The 16707-nt window shown below is 56.7% G+C and overlaps 2 protein-coding genes across 2 annotated transcripts; one reads left to right on the forward strand and one right to left on the reverse strand.

Moving 5' to 3' along the window:
- Positions 1-25: 25 nt before the first annotated feature.
- LHFPL5 (LHFPL tetraspan subfamily member 5) lies at positions 26-5063 on the reverse strand. The gene is made up of 4 exons (XM_059488173.1): positions 4652-5063; positions 1709-1945; positions 597-629; positions 26-335 (listed from the first exon to the last, which is right to left on the reverse strand). Exons 1-3 carry the CDS (start codon positions 5061-5063, stop codon positions 613-615), a joined length of 666 nt encoding a protein of 221 aa, XP_059344156.1. The 3' UTR covers positions 26-335; positions 597-612.
- Positions 5064-7093: 2030 nt separating this feature from the next.
- CLPS (colipase) lies at positions 7094-8481 on the forward strand. Its single transcript, XM_059488176.1, has 3 exons — positions 7094-7190; positions 8021-8143; positions 8224-8481. The coding sequence occupies exons 1-3, from the start codon at positions 7095-7097 to the stop codon at positions 8356-8358; spliced, it is 354 nt and encodes a 117-aa protein (XP_059344159.1). The 5' UTR covers position 7094; the 3' UTR covers positions 8359-8481.
- The last annotated feature ends 8226 nt before the right edge of the window (positions 8482-16707 follow it).

Genomic DNA, 16707 nt, shown 5'->3' on the forward strand with positions numbered 1-16707 from the left:
AAGCACAAAACCCAAAACACTGATATTTTGGTGGTTTGGTGTTGTTTTTTTTCTTTAATTCATAAATAATTTCCTTGAAAGAAGGTGTAAAAACCCCCCCAAAAAGCAGCAAATTGCCATCCTTGCCCTCTTGTCCCTCTTGCTGATGGACTCAGAAAAACTCATGTCCATTTTGGGCTCTTTTCACCAAATAAGCTCCACAAGAGCTGTGAGCCAAGAGCAGCCCCATGGGTGAAGAAACAGCTGTAGAAAATCCACAGAATTTGGTAAGTTTAAGCTTCCTAGAAGAGTCACTTCAAAGAAAAGGGCTGATGGAAGAAGAGCTCTGGATGTCCCTGGGAACAGAAAGAGTAAGGCAGCTGTTGGGAAATGTAGTTTGACTTCAAATTTTGTGCTTCTTTTATTTTGCACTTGGCAAGGGTTTGTGCTTTCCCAGTTTTGGGAGGCAAAGCAAAGATAATTTCTTCTTTAGCCACAAATAAAACCAATGTGAGACTCCAGCACCAAAATCAGCTGTCAATGCTTTGGTAATCAGAATAAAACAGTGACATGGTGGATGCTGGGAATATTAAAAATCTGTGTGGGTTATCACTTACGTGGTGATCAGCTCTGTCAGTCATTTCCCTCTTCTGTAAAACAAAAAGAGAATTGCAGAGTTAGTGTGTAAAACTGAAAGGATGGGAGTGCTTTGCAGGTTTGTTTTCAAAAAGGAAGATGTTTAAAATGAGAACAAAGCCCCAGAGGCCTGGGAAATGTAATCTGGGTGGATTTGGGCTCCTGCCTTGTTCTCCATCAGTTTTCTGCCTGCTGCTGGCTCTCCCTCCCCGCAGAGCAGTGTGTGACTGTGGCAAGGATGGAGCCACCCACCACCCACCCAAGCAGCAGCAGTGACCTCAATGCCTGAGGGGTGAGCTTTCATATTTTCCATTGCTATTTAACTCTGAATTTCATATAAAGCATTAGCAGGTTCTCCTCACAGCTCAGTCACACAAAACAATCCTTTTCCAACCCCAGAACCAAGGACACTGCTGCAGCTTTGGGCCCAAAAAGTGCAAACAGCAGGGAATGGAGAAGGATGGGACTGCAGAACCTGGGGCTGGAACTGGACAATGAACCCCAGCATGGAAATGGACCAAAACTTATCAAAGTGTGAAAACTCGTGACTCTGAGTGCATCTTGGGTGGAGGCACAGCCAGGCTCTTGTACTGCCCAAGGTGCATCCTTTGAAGGGCTAGTTATATTTATTAAATTTCCTCTTATTAAAATATTATTTTAATAAACAATACTGATAATATAATAGAATTAAAGAATTATATTAAATAATAATTATATTAAATAATTACATCAAATAATAATTATATTAAATTATAATTATATTAAATTATAATTATATTAAATATTATAATTGATAATATAATTAAATATTATTTTAATAAATATTTATTTTAAATCCTACTTTATTCCTTTAACTCTGTATGATTATTATATTAAATAATAATTATATTAAGTAATTACATTAAATAATAATATTAAATAATAATTATATGAAATATTATAATTAATAATATAATTAAAATATTATTTTAATAAATATTTATTTAAAATCCTACTTTATTCCTTTAACTCTGTCTGGTCTCTGTTCTAGGCAGCCTCTGAAGTCACCGCCCCTGGGCTGAATCTCTGTTCTGAGCGATCCCAGCACACCCACCGTTATCCTCCACTTTGAAATCCGAGGGGAGGAGGTTGTCCTGCCGGTTGCCCAGCACGAAGGCCAGGAAGGAGAGGATGAGGGCGTCCAGGATGCCGATGATGCACAGGATGTACGCCCAGCGCACGGTGCACGCGCCCAGCGTGTATTTGTCCGTTTTGTCCCCGCACATTCTCCTCACCTCGGTGGAGTCCCAGCCGTCGGGGTAGATCAGGCAGCCGATCATCAGCCCTGTAGCTGCAGGGACAGGGGGACGCTGAGCTCCTCAGCTGATGATGGTGCCGAAGATTTTTACCTTTTTTTGTTTTACATAAATTTGTAGCTTTGTAGATAGCTGTATAGAGAATACTTGTAGCTGTAGCTTCAAGTATTTTTCTAATCTTTCTTCTCTGCCTTTAGCAATAGTAAGCTAACCTTATAAACACGTTCCTAACTTGTTTAGTCTTATTCCAAGAAGAGAGCTAACTTCAAGAACGTTCTCTTTTCCAGCCAGAATCTGGACCAGACACAACAAAAGTGGGGCAAAAGAAACCCCTGGACTGCTTATTACCTAACCAACTAACCTTTTGACTGGACAGTGGCTGATAAGTGCACTAACCTCCTAACCTTATAAAAATTGTAGAATTACTATTCCACATGTACTTTTCACCATGTTATTCACCTGAAAGCTTTCAACTACAGGTTTGCTTTTATACTCACCCCAATTGAAAGATGCATTCTATTTTCCAGGCACCAACACTGAAGTGGAGAGAGCAGCTGGAGGAGCAAACATCACACTGCAAACACATCAGGTGCTACACATTTGTCCCTTGAAGGCACTGGGGTTGCTCATCCCCATGGGCCGTGCTGCACAGGCAGGGAGGAGGAGGAGGAGCAGGATCTGCTGTGATGCCTTCCCATGAGCCAAGGACCAGCAGCACCAGCATCTCCTGTCCCTGCGTTGCCCAGGCAACATTTCTGCTCCCTCTGCACAGAGCCCTGCCCGTGGCGCTCCAAGGAAATATCTCCAAACAAAACTGCAATGGGTTCAGTCTGTGTGAGCGCAAACCCTGGCCTAGCACCTTGCAGCTGATTCCAGCCCAGGGTTTGCTAAGGTGGAGCTGCTGTCAGCAGCAGCTTTGTGGGCAGATTAATTCTGCTTGTTCAGCTGTGCTGGTTCCAGCAGCAGCTCCTGTGACTGCTCAGAGCTCACACAAAACCTTGGGAGCTGCTCCAGCCCGGTCACGGGTCCCCAGCACCTCAGCTCACCTTTGCCATGGCAGCTGTGCCAGCAGGGTGCTGAAGGGCAGCTCATGCCCCAGATCTCAGCACTGCCTTTTTCCCCCACTCAGAGAAATTTAATTTACTGGACAAGAACAATGACCAGACGTAGGGTGAGTTAATATGCAAGGTTTTGGGACATGATTAACAAAAGCCCTTCACATGCTCCATTCCTGTGTGGGAAGTAACTGCTGCAGATGTGGGGCAGTCCCTGACTCCTGTCACACTAGAAACAAGCCCATGATGGACAAGCAGGTGTTTGTCCCTGCCCCTCATGGACATCTGCAGCACCTTGTCCCACACCTGTGTCCCTTCTCTGCCACCAGGTGCTCAAAAACCAGAACCCCCTTCTGGGCCAGTGGCCTTGTCCTTGCCAATGTTTTCTTTTCCCTTGGCTTGGGGACAAGCCAGCTGCAAGGTGAGCAGGCAGCTTCCTTATCTGCAGAGAGGATTTCTCTTCATGGAAAAGCAGCTGGTTAACTGCATACAGAATAAATCTTCTCTGTAACTAACAGAGAAATGGGGAAAGTGGGAAAGAAATAATTTCTGTGAAATTGTCAGGAAAGGAAATTGATCCTCTCTTAGCCTGCCTACTTTGTAAAATAATTCCTGAAATGCAGCAGTACCTGTCCCTCTGGCAGAACTGCCTGTGACAACTTTCTCTTCCCCAGAAGAGAAAGACAACAGAATATTCAGAACAACAGAGTATTCAGAACCACAACAAAAAATGGAAAAACCCCAACTGCCACAGCAAAGCCTCTCTGCTGCTGCTCCCCAGGAGGCTGAGCTGCCCCAAGCTTCTTATCTAAATCTTCGCTTGAGCTCGATTCTTTATCAGGGCACTGAAGGAACCCCGTGCCCCCTCCCAAGGGTGTCAGCGGGGCTGTGGCCCCGGCTCACATCAATCATTCAGGAGCACCAAAGGCCTGGCTCGGGTTCCAGCTGAGCCAGGAGTTGGGTTACAGGTGTCTCAGGTGCCTCGGGGAGGGATGGGGAAGGCTTGAGAGCCGCGGGGATGAGCAGCAAAGGGAGAAAATGCCAGTGATGGTACCAAATCAGCCAGTCAGTCCCATCCCCGTGCTCCATCCTCCTCTGCATTATTCCCCGAGCTCAGGGAGTTACTACAATGGGCCAGCAAGCATCACCGCTGTGTGCCTGCTCCGTTCCTGCCGGATCCCAAACACCGGAGAGCGCTCTGTGCCCTTGGGGGGGATTTTTGGTGCTCTCGAACTGATCCTCTGAAGCCTCCCAGCGGCTGAGCAGGAGCAGCGGCGCTGGGAGAAGCGAGTTTTGGGGACCACAAGGTTTGGGGTCATAAGGTTTGGCAGCCACAAGGTTTGGGGCCACAAGGTTTGGAGCAACAAGGTTTGGAGCAACAAGGTTTAGAGCAACAAGGTTTAGAGCAACAAGGTTTGGGGCCACAAGGTTTGGAGCAACAAGGTTTGGCAGCATCACCAGGGGAAGCATCACCCGACAAGCGGCTGCGTCTCAGCTGCTCTGGAAGGAGTTTTTTACTAAAAACTCCCCACTGGTAACCAGTAAGGGGGAAGCACATGGCCTGGAGGTGACACTGGGGTCTCTTACCTGTCCAAACCCCCCAATCCCAGCAGAGTCGGGGGCAGAAAGGAAAAGGGGCGGCCCCGGGATCCCCCCGCTCCCCGCGCATCCCCCGGCCCCGCTCACCCGCCGCCAGCTGCATCCAGGCGCACACTTTGTACACGGTGGCCGCGTTGCAGAAGAAGAAGAGGCTGAAGCAGAGGATGGTGCCGATGATGAGGAAGGTGGAGACGCCTACGAAGAACATGGCAGTTTTGAAGGCACTGGAGGGGATGGTGCCGAAGTCCAGGGGGCTGCCCTTGCAGATGAGCTCACCGGTGAGCGCGTTGCCGATGCAGTAGGAGAAGAGGCCGAAGTAGCCGGCCTGCGGCGTGTCGATGCTGTCGCCGATCCAGTAGGGCTGGATGAAGGTCACCACCATCAGGATGGAGAAGCAGAGCGTGAAGACGGCCCAGAGCACCCCCATGGCCCGCGCATTCCGTACATAGTTGGTGTGGTAGATCCGCGCCGCCTCCTGCGCCGGCAGCAGCTTGGACATGGCGGGGCAGCGGCACCGGCACCGGGGCTCCCGCTCCGCTCCGGCCCCGCTCCGGCCCCGGGGCTCCCGGTCCCGCTCCGGTCCCGCTGCGGCCCCGCCCGGCGGCAGCGGGGGCGGCGGAGGCTCCGGCGGCGGCGGCGGCGGGACCGCCCCGGGGGGCGGCGGCGGCGAGACCTCCTCCCACCCCCGGAGAGCCGGGGGGGACCCGGGAGGAGCCGGAGCGACCCCGCAGCCGCAACCGGAGGGGGCGGGCGGCGCCTTTGGGGATGCTCCTGAACGGGGATGCGCCCTGCGCGCCGGGGATGCTCGCTCGGGATGCGCCCTTCGCCTCCTCCGGGTGCCCTGAGATGCACCTTGGAGTAACCCAAATATCCCCAATGTAACCCAAATAACCCCAGTCTGTCCTGGGGTGCAGCCTGAGCCCCTGGGCTGTGACCTGCAATGCCCTCAGGGGCGCCCTCTGTCCCATCTGTGCCCCTGGGCTGTGCCCTGCAATGCCCTCGGGGCTCCATTCTGTCCCCCCTGTGCCCCCAGTAATGCCCTGGGCTGTGCCCCTGAGCTCCCCTGTGCCCTGCAATGCCCTCAGGGGTGCCCTCTATGCCCCCAATAATGCCCTGGGCTGTGCCTTGCACACCCGGAATGTGCCTGGGCTGCCCCCCACACCCCTGGCTGTGTCCCAGGATGTGCCACAAGCCCTGGGATACATGTTGGGATGAGACCCCCAGTGTGTGCCCCACAATGTGCCAGGGAGTGATGCAGCAGCCCCTGGGCTCCCCTACCAGTGTAGGAGGACCCTGGTGAGGGCTGGAAGGGCAGGGGGTCACAGCCAAGGGGACACAGAAATCGGGACACAGAATTTGGGACACATCACGGGGCACGCAGCAGAGCCCGGTGAGATCCTGGGGTCATGGGGACAGGTGACACTGTGATGGTGACCCTGCAGCCAGTGCCAGCCTCAGCATCACCCCCGTGCCTGTCAAAGTCCAGGGCTGTGTGGCCATTAACCACATCCAAGAATAGCCAAGCCACTGTGGGCATGAGAATCTGTGTCATTCTCAGGGCTGTTTGCCCTTCATCAGCCCCACCCCCCCAAACACAGAAACACAGCAAATATTTGGCAGGGCAGGCTGAAGTGGTGGCCCTTGGGCTGGGGACAATGGTGGGCTCTGGATCCTCGCAGAAGGCTCTGCTTTCCTGCACTACATCAACTTTCTCCAGCAGGTTTCTTGGTGCCCGTGGTTCCATTTGAGAGATGGAGGATCTGGTGGCTGTCCCATGGAGCAGAACTCCTGCTGTAGCAACCAGCCCTGACTTTGCCCAGGAACCATCAGCAGCAGCCAGCAAGGAGAGCATCCCAGAGAGCCCCAGAGGAGGAAGAGGAAGCACAGAAGTGAAGCTGTCCATTAGGGCCCCCTAGGATGTATTTTCACTGGGAGCAGCAGGCAAGGAGATTCCACAGGACTCCTGAGGGTGCTGATTAGGTGAGGGTGTTAATTATTGGGGGTCCCACCCCCGGGAGCAGCATGGTTCTTGAGGGAAAAGGGAGGAAGGGGAAGGGAGGGAGAGAGGGAGAGCCCAGGGGGAAAAGGGCCAAGAGAGAACCTGGTCTGCCTCCCACAGCTTAACAGGGAGATTAAAAGTGGGTGTGGAATAAAACTGGGGTCAATGGGGTTACAGATACCCGATACTGCAGGGGAGGGTCACAGGTTTAGAATAAATCTTACATTTTGGGGGGGGGTGAGACAGAGCAAGCCACTGAACTAAAATGTAACTCCAGACACAAGTGCCGTTATTTTGTGTTCCCTTTGGCCAAAGGAGCTACTAAAGAGCAGGGTGTCATGGCCGGTGGGGACAGCACCTGGGGACAGCACCTGGCTGCCCTGGCATGGCTGGGCCCTTGCCCTGGGCACTGCAGCAGTGTCCCAATGCCATGGGCCGGGGTGTGATAGGAGCAGCCACATCAGCTGATGGCGATTGTGGCTGGCTATAAAGCACCTGCTGGCCCCGAGGCGCAGCCACAGCGAGCCCACCATGGCCAAGGTGCTGCCTGCCTGCCTGCTGCTGGCCCTGCTGCTCCTGCCCCCAGCCCTGCTGGCACCGCAGGAGCGAGGACTCATCTTCAACCTGGTAAGGGGACGCCAGCCCTGTGCCTGGCACGAGGGTCCCACTGCTGCAGGGGGCACGCACGCAGGGGTGGAGGTGTCTGTGAGGGAATTTGGAGCCTGGGAAATCAGCTCTATAAAGGGATAGGGAACACAAAAAGTGGAGCAGACAAACTCTCTGCCCTGCTTGAACCAGGCAGGACCCCCAGCCCGGATGGTTCACAGGGCCTGGGGAGGGGAAATGCTTTTCCTGTGGTGTGACCGTGCTCACAGGGGTCCGAGGATGAGGGAAGAGATGAGGATCTGACTCCATGTTTCAGAAGGCTTGATTTATTATTTTATGATATATATTACATTAAAACTATACTAAAAGAATAGAAGAAAGGATTTCCTCAGAAGGCTTGCTAAGAATAGAATAGGAAAGAATGATAACAAAGGCTTGTGGCTCAGCTCTCTGTCCGAGCCAGCTGACTGTGATTGGCCATTAATTACAAACAACCACATGAGACTAATCCCAGATGCACCTGTTGCATTCCACAGCAGCAGATAACCATTGTTTGCATTTTGTTCCTGAGGCCTCTCGGCTTCTCAGGAGGAAAAATCCTAAGGAAAGGATTTTCCATAAAAGATGTCTGTGACACTGTGGTGTCTCAGCCCTCCTGTGAGTCCAGGAAAAAAACCACTCTGAGTTGGGTGGTATTTTGGGGCAGAGTGGGAGGTTGGGGCATGGGAACAGTGCTGCTGAGCCTCAGCCAAAAGCAGAGCTGGTGTTCAACACCCCCCAAACCCCTGGGCTCACAGCTAGGGTGAGATTAAAGGGGAGCAAAGAGGGACCCGGTGCTGTTTGTGCTGCAGGACACGGGGGAGCTGTGCCTGCAGAGTGCCCAGTGCAAGAGCGGCTGCTGCCACCGAACCGACGGCCTCAGCCTGGCCCGCTGCGCCCCGAAGGCAGCTGAGACCCAGGAGTGCTCCCCAAAGGTAGGTGCCCCCTGCTCCCAGGGCTGGGCAGGCGTGGGGCACGTCCCCCCCACGCTGCACTGAGCCCTTGTTCCCTGCAGAGCCTCTATGGGGTCTACTACAAGTGTCCCTGTGAGAGCGGCTTGACCTGCGAGACCGACAGAACCATCGTGGGCTCCATCACCAACACCGACTTTGGGATCTGCACGGACCCCCATGAGTCCAGAAGGCGGTGAAGGAAGAGCCCCCCGTGCCCCTCTGTGCTGCCCCTGCCTTTCCCCCTCTCCTGGGTTTAGCTGTGGGAGAATTTGAATAAAGACCAGCTTCTGCCGAGCTGCACGGTGGAGTTTTCACTCAAACCTGGTGTGAAGTTCACCAAACCTGGCCCAGGACAGGGACAGCAGGGCCAGGCAGTCCCTGAAGAAGCCACCAGGACATGATGGCTTCACCTGCGTGTGTGTGCCATCATCCAAGCATGTGGGCTGGGCCAGCAGCAGGCCATGGGCTGAGCTCTGCCCCAGGTGAGTTTAAAAAGGGGGTGCCGGGAAGGGGGAGATGCAGCAGCCCCAGGGTCTGAGGCTGTGCTGGTCTCGGTTTATTTCCTGCTGTGGCACGTAGCAGGGTGAGGAAGAGGAGGCAGCTGTCTGGCAGAGCTGTGGAAGCAGCAGGAGATGGGGGGATCATCAGTGAGGGTGTTCTTGGCTCCTCCAGTGCAGACTTCACCCCATGTTTTTCTGTCCCTGGGGATCACAGGAACCAGGCACCCCCAGTGCCACTGCCCACTGCCCCGAGGGCTCTGCACCAGCTGGGGAGGCCACAAAGGCTGAGGGCACCCCCTGGCAGCCGAGGAGGTGCTGCAGGAAAATTCATTTTCAGGACAAGGCTGACTGGCAGTTTGAGGATCTGCACCTGCAGAAACACCAGGGACACCTCTGGGAGGGTGGCACAGCTTGGGGGAGCCCCCAGTGTTGAAGGGGAACATGGGGGGCAATATGGGCACCAGTCTGGCTCAGAGGGGCTGCAAGAGGAGAAAATTCTGAGCTGGGTTTTAGTTTTAAACTTGTGGCGGGCGGTTAAAACCTGGGGAGTCTTGTTCTCTTGGCAGGAGACCCCATCAGAGCAATGTCCTCAGTGGGGCAAGGGGCAGCTGGGGACAGGGATGGGGACAGCAAACCTTCTCCTGCAGCACCAGCCCGCCCAGGGGACACAGGACAGGGGTCTCTCCCTGGATCCCCCTCTCTGCGGGGTCCCCACAGCACGGGGAGCCCCCGGAGGGGCTGGCACAGGCACCGGGGAGCCCCTCCTGCCCCAAAGCCCGGCCGGGCTCTGTGCTCCGGGCTGGGGCAGGATGTGAGAGAGCGACGCTGGGACCGGCAGAGGGCAGCGGCACCGCGCCCACGGCCCGGGGACCCCGGCCCAAAGGGACCCCCAGCCCCGCACAGACCCCCGGGACAGGGCATCGCAGCCCTGGGGGTCCCTGGAATGCCCCCCAAGCTCTGCCACCCCCGAGTCCTGCACCGGGAGCAAGGGGGGGCAGTGATGTTTGGGGTGGGACAGGCAGCTCTAAACTCTGCGGGTTTTGTGGTATCCCTGTTTTTGCGGTGCCCCCGTTTTCGTGGTGTCCCCACAGAAGGATGATGGTGGCACCAGAGAGGTGGGGGTCGCATAAATCCCCCTCCATCCCTCCCTCCCTCCCTTCCTCCCCACGCCCCATCTCAGCCCTGTATTTACTGGTGAAGCCGCAGCTTTGTTTTGGCAGCTCTGGGCTGGTAAATATTGGCTTGAACCGAAAACCAGACGCTGCCTGACTCACGGCGTCTTAACAAACACAGGAAGGGGCCCCTGGTGCGTGTGGGGTGCTGCTGGCAGCCCTGGGGACAGGGGGACCCCGCAGGGTGGGCACAGACCCGGGGTGAGCAGAGAGCATCCTTGGGCAGGAGGGCTCTGCTGCAGCCCGCGGGGAGATGGGGAATGGAGGGGTGCCAGCACTGGGGTGCCCCTTCCTCCTCCCCTGCCCTGCACAGGGTGTAAATCAGCCGGGAGTATGAGGCTGAGGGGCAGCCCAAGATCCCCACCCCAGCAGCAGGATTGTCCCCCCTGTCCCAGCCCGTCCCCTCCGGGTCACCCCTAAATGTTCTAAAGGGGGTGCCCCGCTCCCCAGGGCGGCGTGTGGCACATGCCCGCCCCGGTGCCCCCTCACCCGCCCTGCCCCAGGGTACAGGATGTTCTCACCCAGCCCAGCTCGGCTCCCCAACCTCTCCCCCCTTTCCGCCAGCCCTCGGCCTTCACCTCTCCTCCTCTGCGCTGCTTTAACCCTTTTGTTCACCCCAGACATCGCCTTTTCCTTTCCTTCTTTCTCTCCTTCTGGATTTCTTTATAATTTCTGCCCAGATGCACTGAAAATTCCTTCTCTACCCGTTCCAGGGTGTCCCTGCATCCCCAAATCGCTGCAGCTGCAGTGGGGTGCCCACCCTGTGCCCAGCTTTGCAGGCACCCCCAGAAAAGTCCCCCCACTCCCAACCTTGCAGAAATCTCCAAGGAAAACCTGTGTGTGAGTATCTGTGTGTGTGTTTGTGAGTGTGTTTGTGTTTGTTTGCTCCTGCAGCCTCACCCCGGGGGCACAGGGGCTGCCAGCCCCAGCCCTGGCAGGGGGAAATGTGGATTTTTGGGGATTTGAACAGCCCCTGGCCCCCATGGTGGAAGGGACAGGCAGCAGCCCTGCAGCTCCAGCTCAGGACGGTGCTTTCAGCAGGGGGAGACCCCAGGCACAGCCTGGCTAATTCCATGTCCCCACGCGCACAGTCTGGGGACAGTTTGGTGCCCCAGTTTGCTGCAGCCTGGGGTGAGGATGGGTCTGATCCTGCAGCAGGGTCAGGGGCACTGCTGGGCTGGACTGGGGGGCACAGGGGGGATTTTGGGGCTGTTTGTGCCCGAGGGGCTGCCCAGAGCCATCTGGAGTGCGCAGAGGGGTTTGGGGGTGCACAGAGGCACCTGGGGCTCCCTGCCTGCTCCTGGCTCTGGGTTTGTTCCCCCCGTAAACCTTTACCCCCAGTGGGGCTCAGGACATGCTGGGGGGCAGCAGACCCTCTCAGGGTGTCCCTTGGGCACAGCAGGCTCCAGAGGGATGAAACACATCCCTGCAGGGTGTGGGACACCCCAGCCAGCACCAGGGGTTTGGGGAATCCCAAATCCTCAGGGAGATGCCCCAGTGAGCCACCACCACCCTCTGCTGGCCTGGGGCACCTCGAGCTGTACCTGCAGCAGCAAAACCTCCCTGGTTGTGGGGCACAGTGGGGTGCAGACCCCAGGGATGTGGGGGCCTGATCCTGTCACTCAGGGTTTTCCTAAATCTGGGCCAGGTTTTTGCTGTCCCAGGGAGATGGCTTTGGGATGATGCTGGCCACAAGCCATCCTTCAAGCTCTCTCTGGAAGAAAGGCAACCTTTCTAGCAAAAATTAAAAAAAAAAAACAAATTCATGGAAAGCTCTGGTTTGCCTCTTCTTGCCAAAACCAATTGTTGATGATTTCTCACAGCTGCTTTGCCTTTGCCTTTGCCTGTGCCAGAGGGAACAATGTCAGATGTGCTCCTGTTTTCCCACTGTGACTTTTTCCCCCTGGAGCTGGAAGAGGGGAAGGATCAGACTGAAGGACAGGGACCTGTCCTAGGCAAATATCAGCCCCAGGGGCTCCCGGACCTGGCATGAGGATCTCAGCCTTTCCTCCACCCTTGGGGCTGCAGCTGGGGTCTCTTGAGGGTGTCCCCCTGAGGGCTGAGCACTGCCCAGCTCATGGCAGCAGTGGAGGTTACAAATGGGACATGGAGATGCAGAAATGGCCCTGGGAGAACATCCAGGCACCCACCCACCTCCACCCCCCCCGATGGTGTCCACCAGGGCATGAGTGGAAAAAATCCTTATTCTGAATAACTGGTGCTGCTGGAAGCAGAGCAGTACAGGGAGGTGTAAGGAGGGGATGCTGGGCTGCACAGTCTGGGCAGAGCTCGAGGCTGGGTGCTCTGCAGCAGCCAGCTTGGGGGGAAGTTCTCCCTGCAGCTGGGCTCCCCCTCAGTGGGCGTTTTAGCACTAAATTCTCTGAAATGTTGGTGAGCTGGGCTGGGGGAGCAGAATGAAGGAGGGAGGATTTTGGGGAGGGGGATACCTCCGTGACATCGATGGGGATTCCCTCTTGGGAGGGGGTGCTAAAAGGGTGTTGGGGTGATGCTGGGGGGGATATTTCAGGGATGTTTGGGGGGATGCGGGGGGAATGAGGAGGGGATACTGGGGAGGGGGATATTGAAAGGAATGATTGGAGGGGAGGAACACTGGGGGAATATTGGGGGGGATATTAGGGGCAATATTGAAAGGGATGATGGGGGGGTCCTGGGAGATGGTGGGGGGAACACTGGAGGGATATTGGGGGGGGACATGGGGGGAGCAGGGGGGAAATATTAGGGGGGATATTGAAAGGAATAATGGGGGGGGGTCCTGCAAGATGGTGGGGGAAACACTGGGGGGATATTGGGGGTAGTGTTGGGGGGGACATGGGAGGATATTGAAAGGGATGATTGAGGGAGGGTCCTGGAGATGGTGGGGGGAACATCGGGGGATGCTGGGGGGCTATTGGGGGGGATGCTGGGGTGGGTGCCGGGGGCCACACCGCACCCCCCCGGGCAGGAGCCCCGAGCGGGCCGGGCCCAGCCGCCCCGCGGGCCCCGGGTGGCCCTGGCCGGGTGCCCCCCCGCCGGCCCGGCGCTGAGTCAGGCTGTTCCCGGCGCTCCCGGTACATCGCGTCCCCACGCCGGGCGCCTGGCACGGCGCCCGCCCGGTGCAGCTCCCGGCAGGGGCACGGCCCGCTCCGGCCTCCCGGGCTGCGGCTCCCGGCACGGAGGGGCCGAGACCGGCTCCGAACCCCCCGGGAGCCGCCGGAGGGGCTGCGGGGGGCGCTGGCCCCGGTCCCGCTCCGTGCCCCCGACCCGCGGCTCTCCGGGAGCCCCGCAAGCCTTGGGGCACCTGCGGGCGATCCCCGGCGGTTCCTGGCTCTCGGATCCGTCTGGCAGCAGCATCTCCACGGCAGGGCACATCCGAGGGTCCTGGGGGGACCGATCCCCCCTCAGCCCCGTGCCCAGCCCCGAGGCTGCAGCTCGAACCCGCCCGGGCAGCCCCAGGCACCCCCAGCCCTCCCCGGCCGAGGCTGGTACAGTTCGTTACGTCCAGACCGGAATGTACTTTGTGTTAGAAGTGGCCACGAGCCAGGAAGGCGAAGCCGGACTTTATTTATCCTCCCTGCTCCGGCCCCGCTGCTGCATCCTGCCCTTGCTGCTCGTGTGGGGCTGGATCTCCGGCAGGGCTGGGGGAGCCCTGAGCTCGGTCCGCCTCTCTGCTGCTCGTTGACAGCAGGGGAAGGCAGCGATTTTCCCCTTTTCCTCAGAAGGGACATAATCTGGGGAAATATTTGTGTCTTTTCGTCTGGTAAAAGCTGTGCTGGTGTCTGGGAGGAAGCGCCGTGAGGAAGATGGGAGCTCAGGGATGGAGCTGGGATCAGGGATGGATCTGGGATCGGGGATGGATCTAGGATCAAGGAAGGATATAGGATCAGGGAAGGACCTAGGGTCAGGGAAGCCTCTGGAAGGAGGTGCCCCTGTCTGCTGGCTTGGGGGTTTTTTGCAACAAGGGCCAGGATTTGGGCCACGATCTGGTAATTTATGGATTGGAAATGCACCTGGAAAGATCCAGCAGGGTCAGGCCTGTGACAGAGCAGGGACTTCTGTGGGAGTCCCCACATGTGGGGGGATGTGTTGGCCCCGCGGCTGTTAAAAAGTCGTATTGAGAGCCTTGAATCCAACCAGAGAGGGAGAGGCTCGGGAGGGATGAGGGGATGGGTCTGGCCGATCATTCCACAGCCAGCATCCCCCCTCTGGCCTTTCCTCAGGAGCATCTGAGGGGAATGAGGGCAATGTCCCATTTCTGTATTTGAGGGGAACGTCCCATTTCATACAGAAAGCGGCTCCTCAGCTGCTCTGCATCCCCGGGCTCCACAGTCCTCATGCCAAGGAGGTGCTCTTGCCCCGCTGCCCCTTGTCCCCATGTCCGTCCGTCCCTGCCGGGAGCTGCACCTACAGCCGGTGGCAAGGACACGGTGTTCTGCCGTTCTGCTGTTGTGCTGCTCCGCTGTTCTCTGCCGCCTGTTGTGCAAGCCCTGGCTGCACCTCCCGTAAACACAGAGCTTCCCACGACCGCAGCCCCGCTCCTGCCACGCTGCCCCCCCCGTGCCAGCCCAAACGGGGCTCCCGAGGGGTGCACGCACCATGGGGTGAGGGTGGGCAAAGCCACAGCACTTCCAGGCTCCCAAAAACGCTGCCTTGATCCCCAAAATGGGCGATGGTGGGCTGCGTTCTGGGGGGAGGGATGGGTTTGATCCCCGGGAGGGATCCCTGCCCCCAGGACCGTGGGTTTGTGCTGCCACACGCGAAAGGAAACTGAGAGAAAAGAGAAAAGCCACTTCCTCCACTCTCGAGAGATTCACTGATGTGGCTCCTCACGGCTCAGCCAAGGTGCAGGGACTTCTCTCCTCCCCACGCTCTCCAGGCAGATTAACGCTGGTTATTTTTAGCAGAAGACAAGGATGAATAAAAATATCCCCCTGCTTTATTTTAATGATTTTTTTCTCTCTCTCTCTGTTTCAGGAAGGCTGCTCTCACCTCACACGAGGTGCTGGGGAGCAGGTGCCTTGGCTTTGCTCCCTGCTCCCAGGCTTCCCCCAAGGCTCCCTGTCCTTCTGGGGCTGGGGCAGGACATGTGTGGCCAGCTGGAGGGCCAGGGGGAACAGGCAGTACCTCTGGCAGGCGTCACAAAGCCAAACAGGATTATTTATGGAACAGATTTCCTCCAGGTTGTGTTACAGGGCTGGGGGTGAGCGGGGCAGACCCCAGCACTGGGTGAGTGAGGGTTTAGGGCAGCTCCCCACCCAAGAAAGCAGAGTGACCGCAGGGGTCTGGCACTGGCAGAGCAGGGATTTGGAAGATGCCTTTTATTTTCTAAAAAAACAACCCTGATCTTTATTTCCATGCATTTTTGGGGGCGCTTTCTATGCAAACAAAAAAAAATTACCATTTTTGTAGTACAAGGACAAACCAGGCTGAGCCCCCTCGCTCATTGCTGCCATTGGTCCCATGGGGTTTTTCAGGGTTTTGGTGTTATCTCAGGGGCCTGATGGAATTATGCTGTGGGTTTTCCTGGTATTGCAAACCCACAATATTTTAATTTTGTTTTGTATATGAATATTTAAAGCCCTTGGAAATTTAAAGCCGGGAGGGAAATGTTTGAAACCAGATGCAAGATTCACCAGGGTTGAAAATTAAATGCCATGAAAACAACTTTTTGTTTTCCTTTCCTAAAGCAGGCTTTAATTTTCACTCTGTATTTCTAATGAGTGACACCAGTGTCTAAATTACAGCTGGGAAATCAAACTCAGCTATAGAGCAGACCTGTGAGAGAGCACCCACCAATGCAGCGCTGCCTCCAGCTTGGCCCTGAAGGTTTTATTGGATCAACCTGTGGGAATGAGGGTGCAGGTTGGGAGCTGTGGGCACTCATTACAACACAAACCTGGTAAAAAATGACCACTTTATAAAAACAGAGATGTCCCAATTTAAATCTGCCCCCAAATTTTGTTGTCTCTATTGGCTCAGGTGCTGCAGCAATGAGGCAGACATGAGATGTTTAATCACAAAAGCTCTGATTTCTAATCTCGGGGGGGATATTCTTGACAAAAATTTCAATTCTTTTATCCCGAACTGGAACATTTCTGCGTGTTCCAGCAGCGCTGTGTCCACCAAACCCACAGCTCTGTCCCCAGCCTTGAGGCAATATTTCACTATTGAGCGCGGTGTTTGCTGTAACCCCCGGAGGGGCTGCGAGGGACTGGGCTGCCCTTGGGGAGCCGGGGGCACCTCGGGGACACCTCGGGGTTTGGGGGGTCCTTGCGGGGGTCGCACGAAGCCGCGGGGTTGGGGACAGACAGTGAGGAGCCCTGCACGGCATGGGGCTGAGCCCCGGGGCATGGCACGGGTCAAACAGCCCGGGGCGCTTCCCGGGGCAGGGCTGTCCCTGTCCCCTGTCTCTGTCCTCTGTCTGTGTCCCCCGTCCCCTGTTCCTGTCCCTGTCCCATTTCCCTGTCCCCTGTCCCTGCCCCGGTCCCCCGTATCCTGTCCTCTGTACCCCGTTCCCTGTCCCTCGTTTTCTGTTCCCGTCTCTGTCTCCGTTCCCTGCCCCTGTCCCCATCCCTGTTCCCTATCCCCCGTCCCCTTTCCCTCTCCCTGTCCCCGTCCCCTTTCCCTCTCCCTGTCCCCGTCCCCTATTCCCTGTCCCCGTCCCCTCTCCTTGTCCCCGCTCCCTCCCGGCCCCGCCGGTGCCACCCGGGCGAGCGCGCGGGCACAGCGCTCTGATTTGCATATCCCCTCCTCCGCAGCCAATAGCAAGGTGCGAACCGGAGACGGGCAGGCGGTGCGGCCAATGGGACGCTGGCGGGGCGGGGCCGAGGCGCGGGGCGGGGCGGCCGGGCCGGGCGGGCGCGCGGGGCCACTCGGA

This window comes from Ammospiza nelsoni, chromosome 23, assembly GCF_027579445.1.
Source record: "Ammospiza nelsoni isolate bAmmNel1 chromosome 23, bAmmNel1.pri, whole genome shotgun sequence".
Taxonomy (NCBI): domain Eukaryota; kingdom Metazoa; phylum Chordata; class Aves; order Passeriformes; family Passerellidae; genus Ammospiza; species Ammospiza nelsoni.

Bases quoted from the DNA above. Each gene is read 5' to 3' on its own strand.
- LHFPL5 (XM_059488173.1), bottom strand. From the start codon at position 5,063: ATGTCCAAGCTGCTGCCGGCGCAGGAGGCGGCGCGGATCTACCACACC. The intron at 1,946-4,651 runs GTGAGCGGGGCC...CTGTCCCTGCAG, and splicing joins CTGGATGCAGCTGGCGGCGG to CTACAGGGCTGATGATCGGC.
- CLPS (XM_059488176.1), top strand. From the start codon at position 7,095: ATGGCCAAGGTGCTGCCTGCCTGCCTGCTGCTGGCCCTGCTGCTCCTG. The intron at 7,191-8,020 runs GTAAGGGGACGC...TTTGTGCTGCAG, and splicing joins GAGGACTCATCTTCAACCTG to GACACGGGGGAGCTGTGCCT. The intron at 8,144-8,223 runs GTAGGTGCCCCC...TGTTCCCTGCAG, and splicing joins CCCAGGAGTGCTCCCCAAAG to AGCCTCTATGGGGTCTACTA.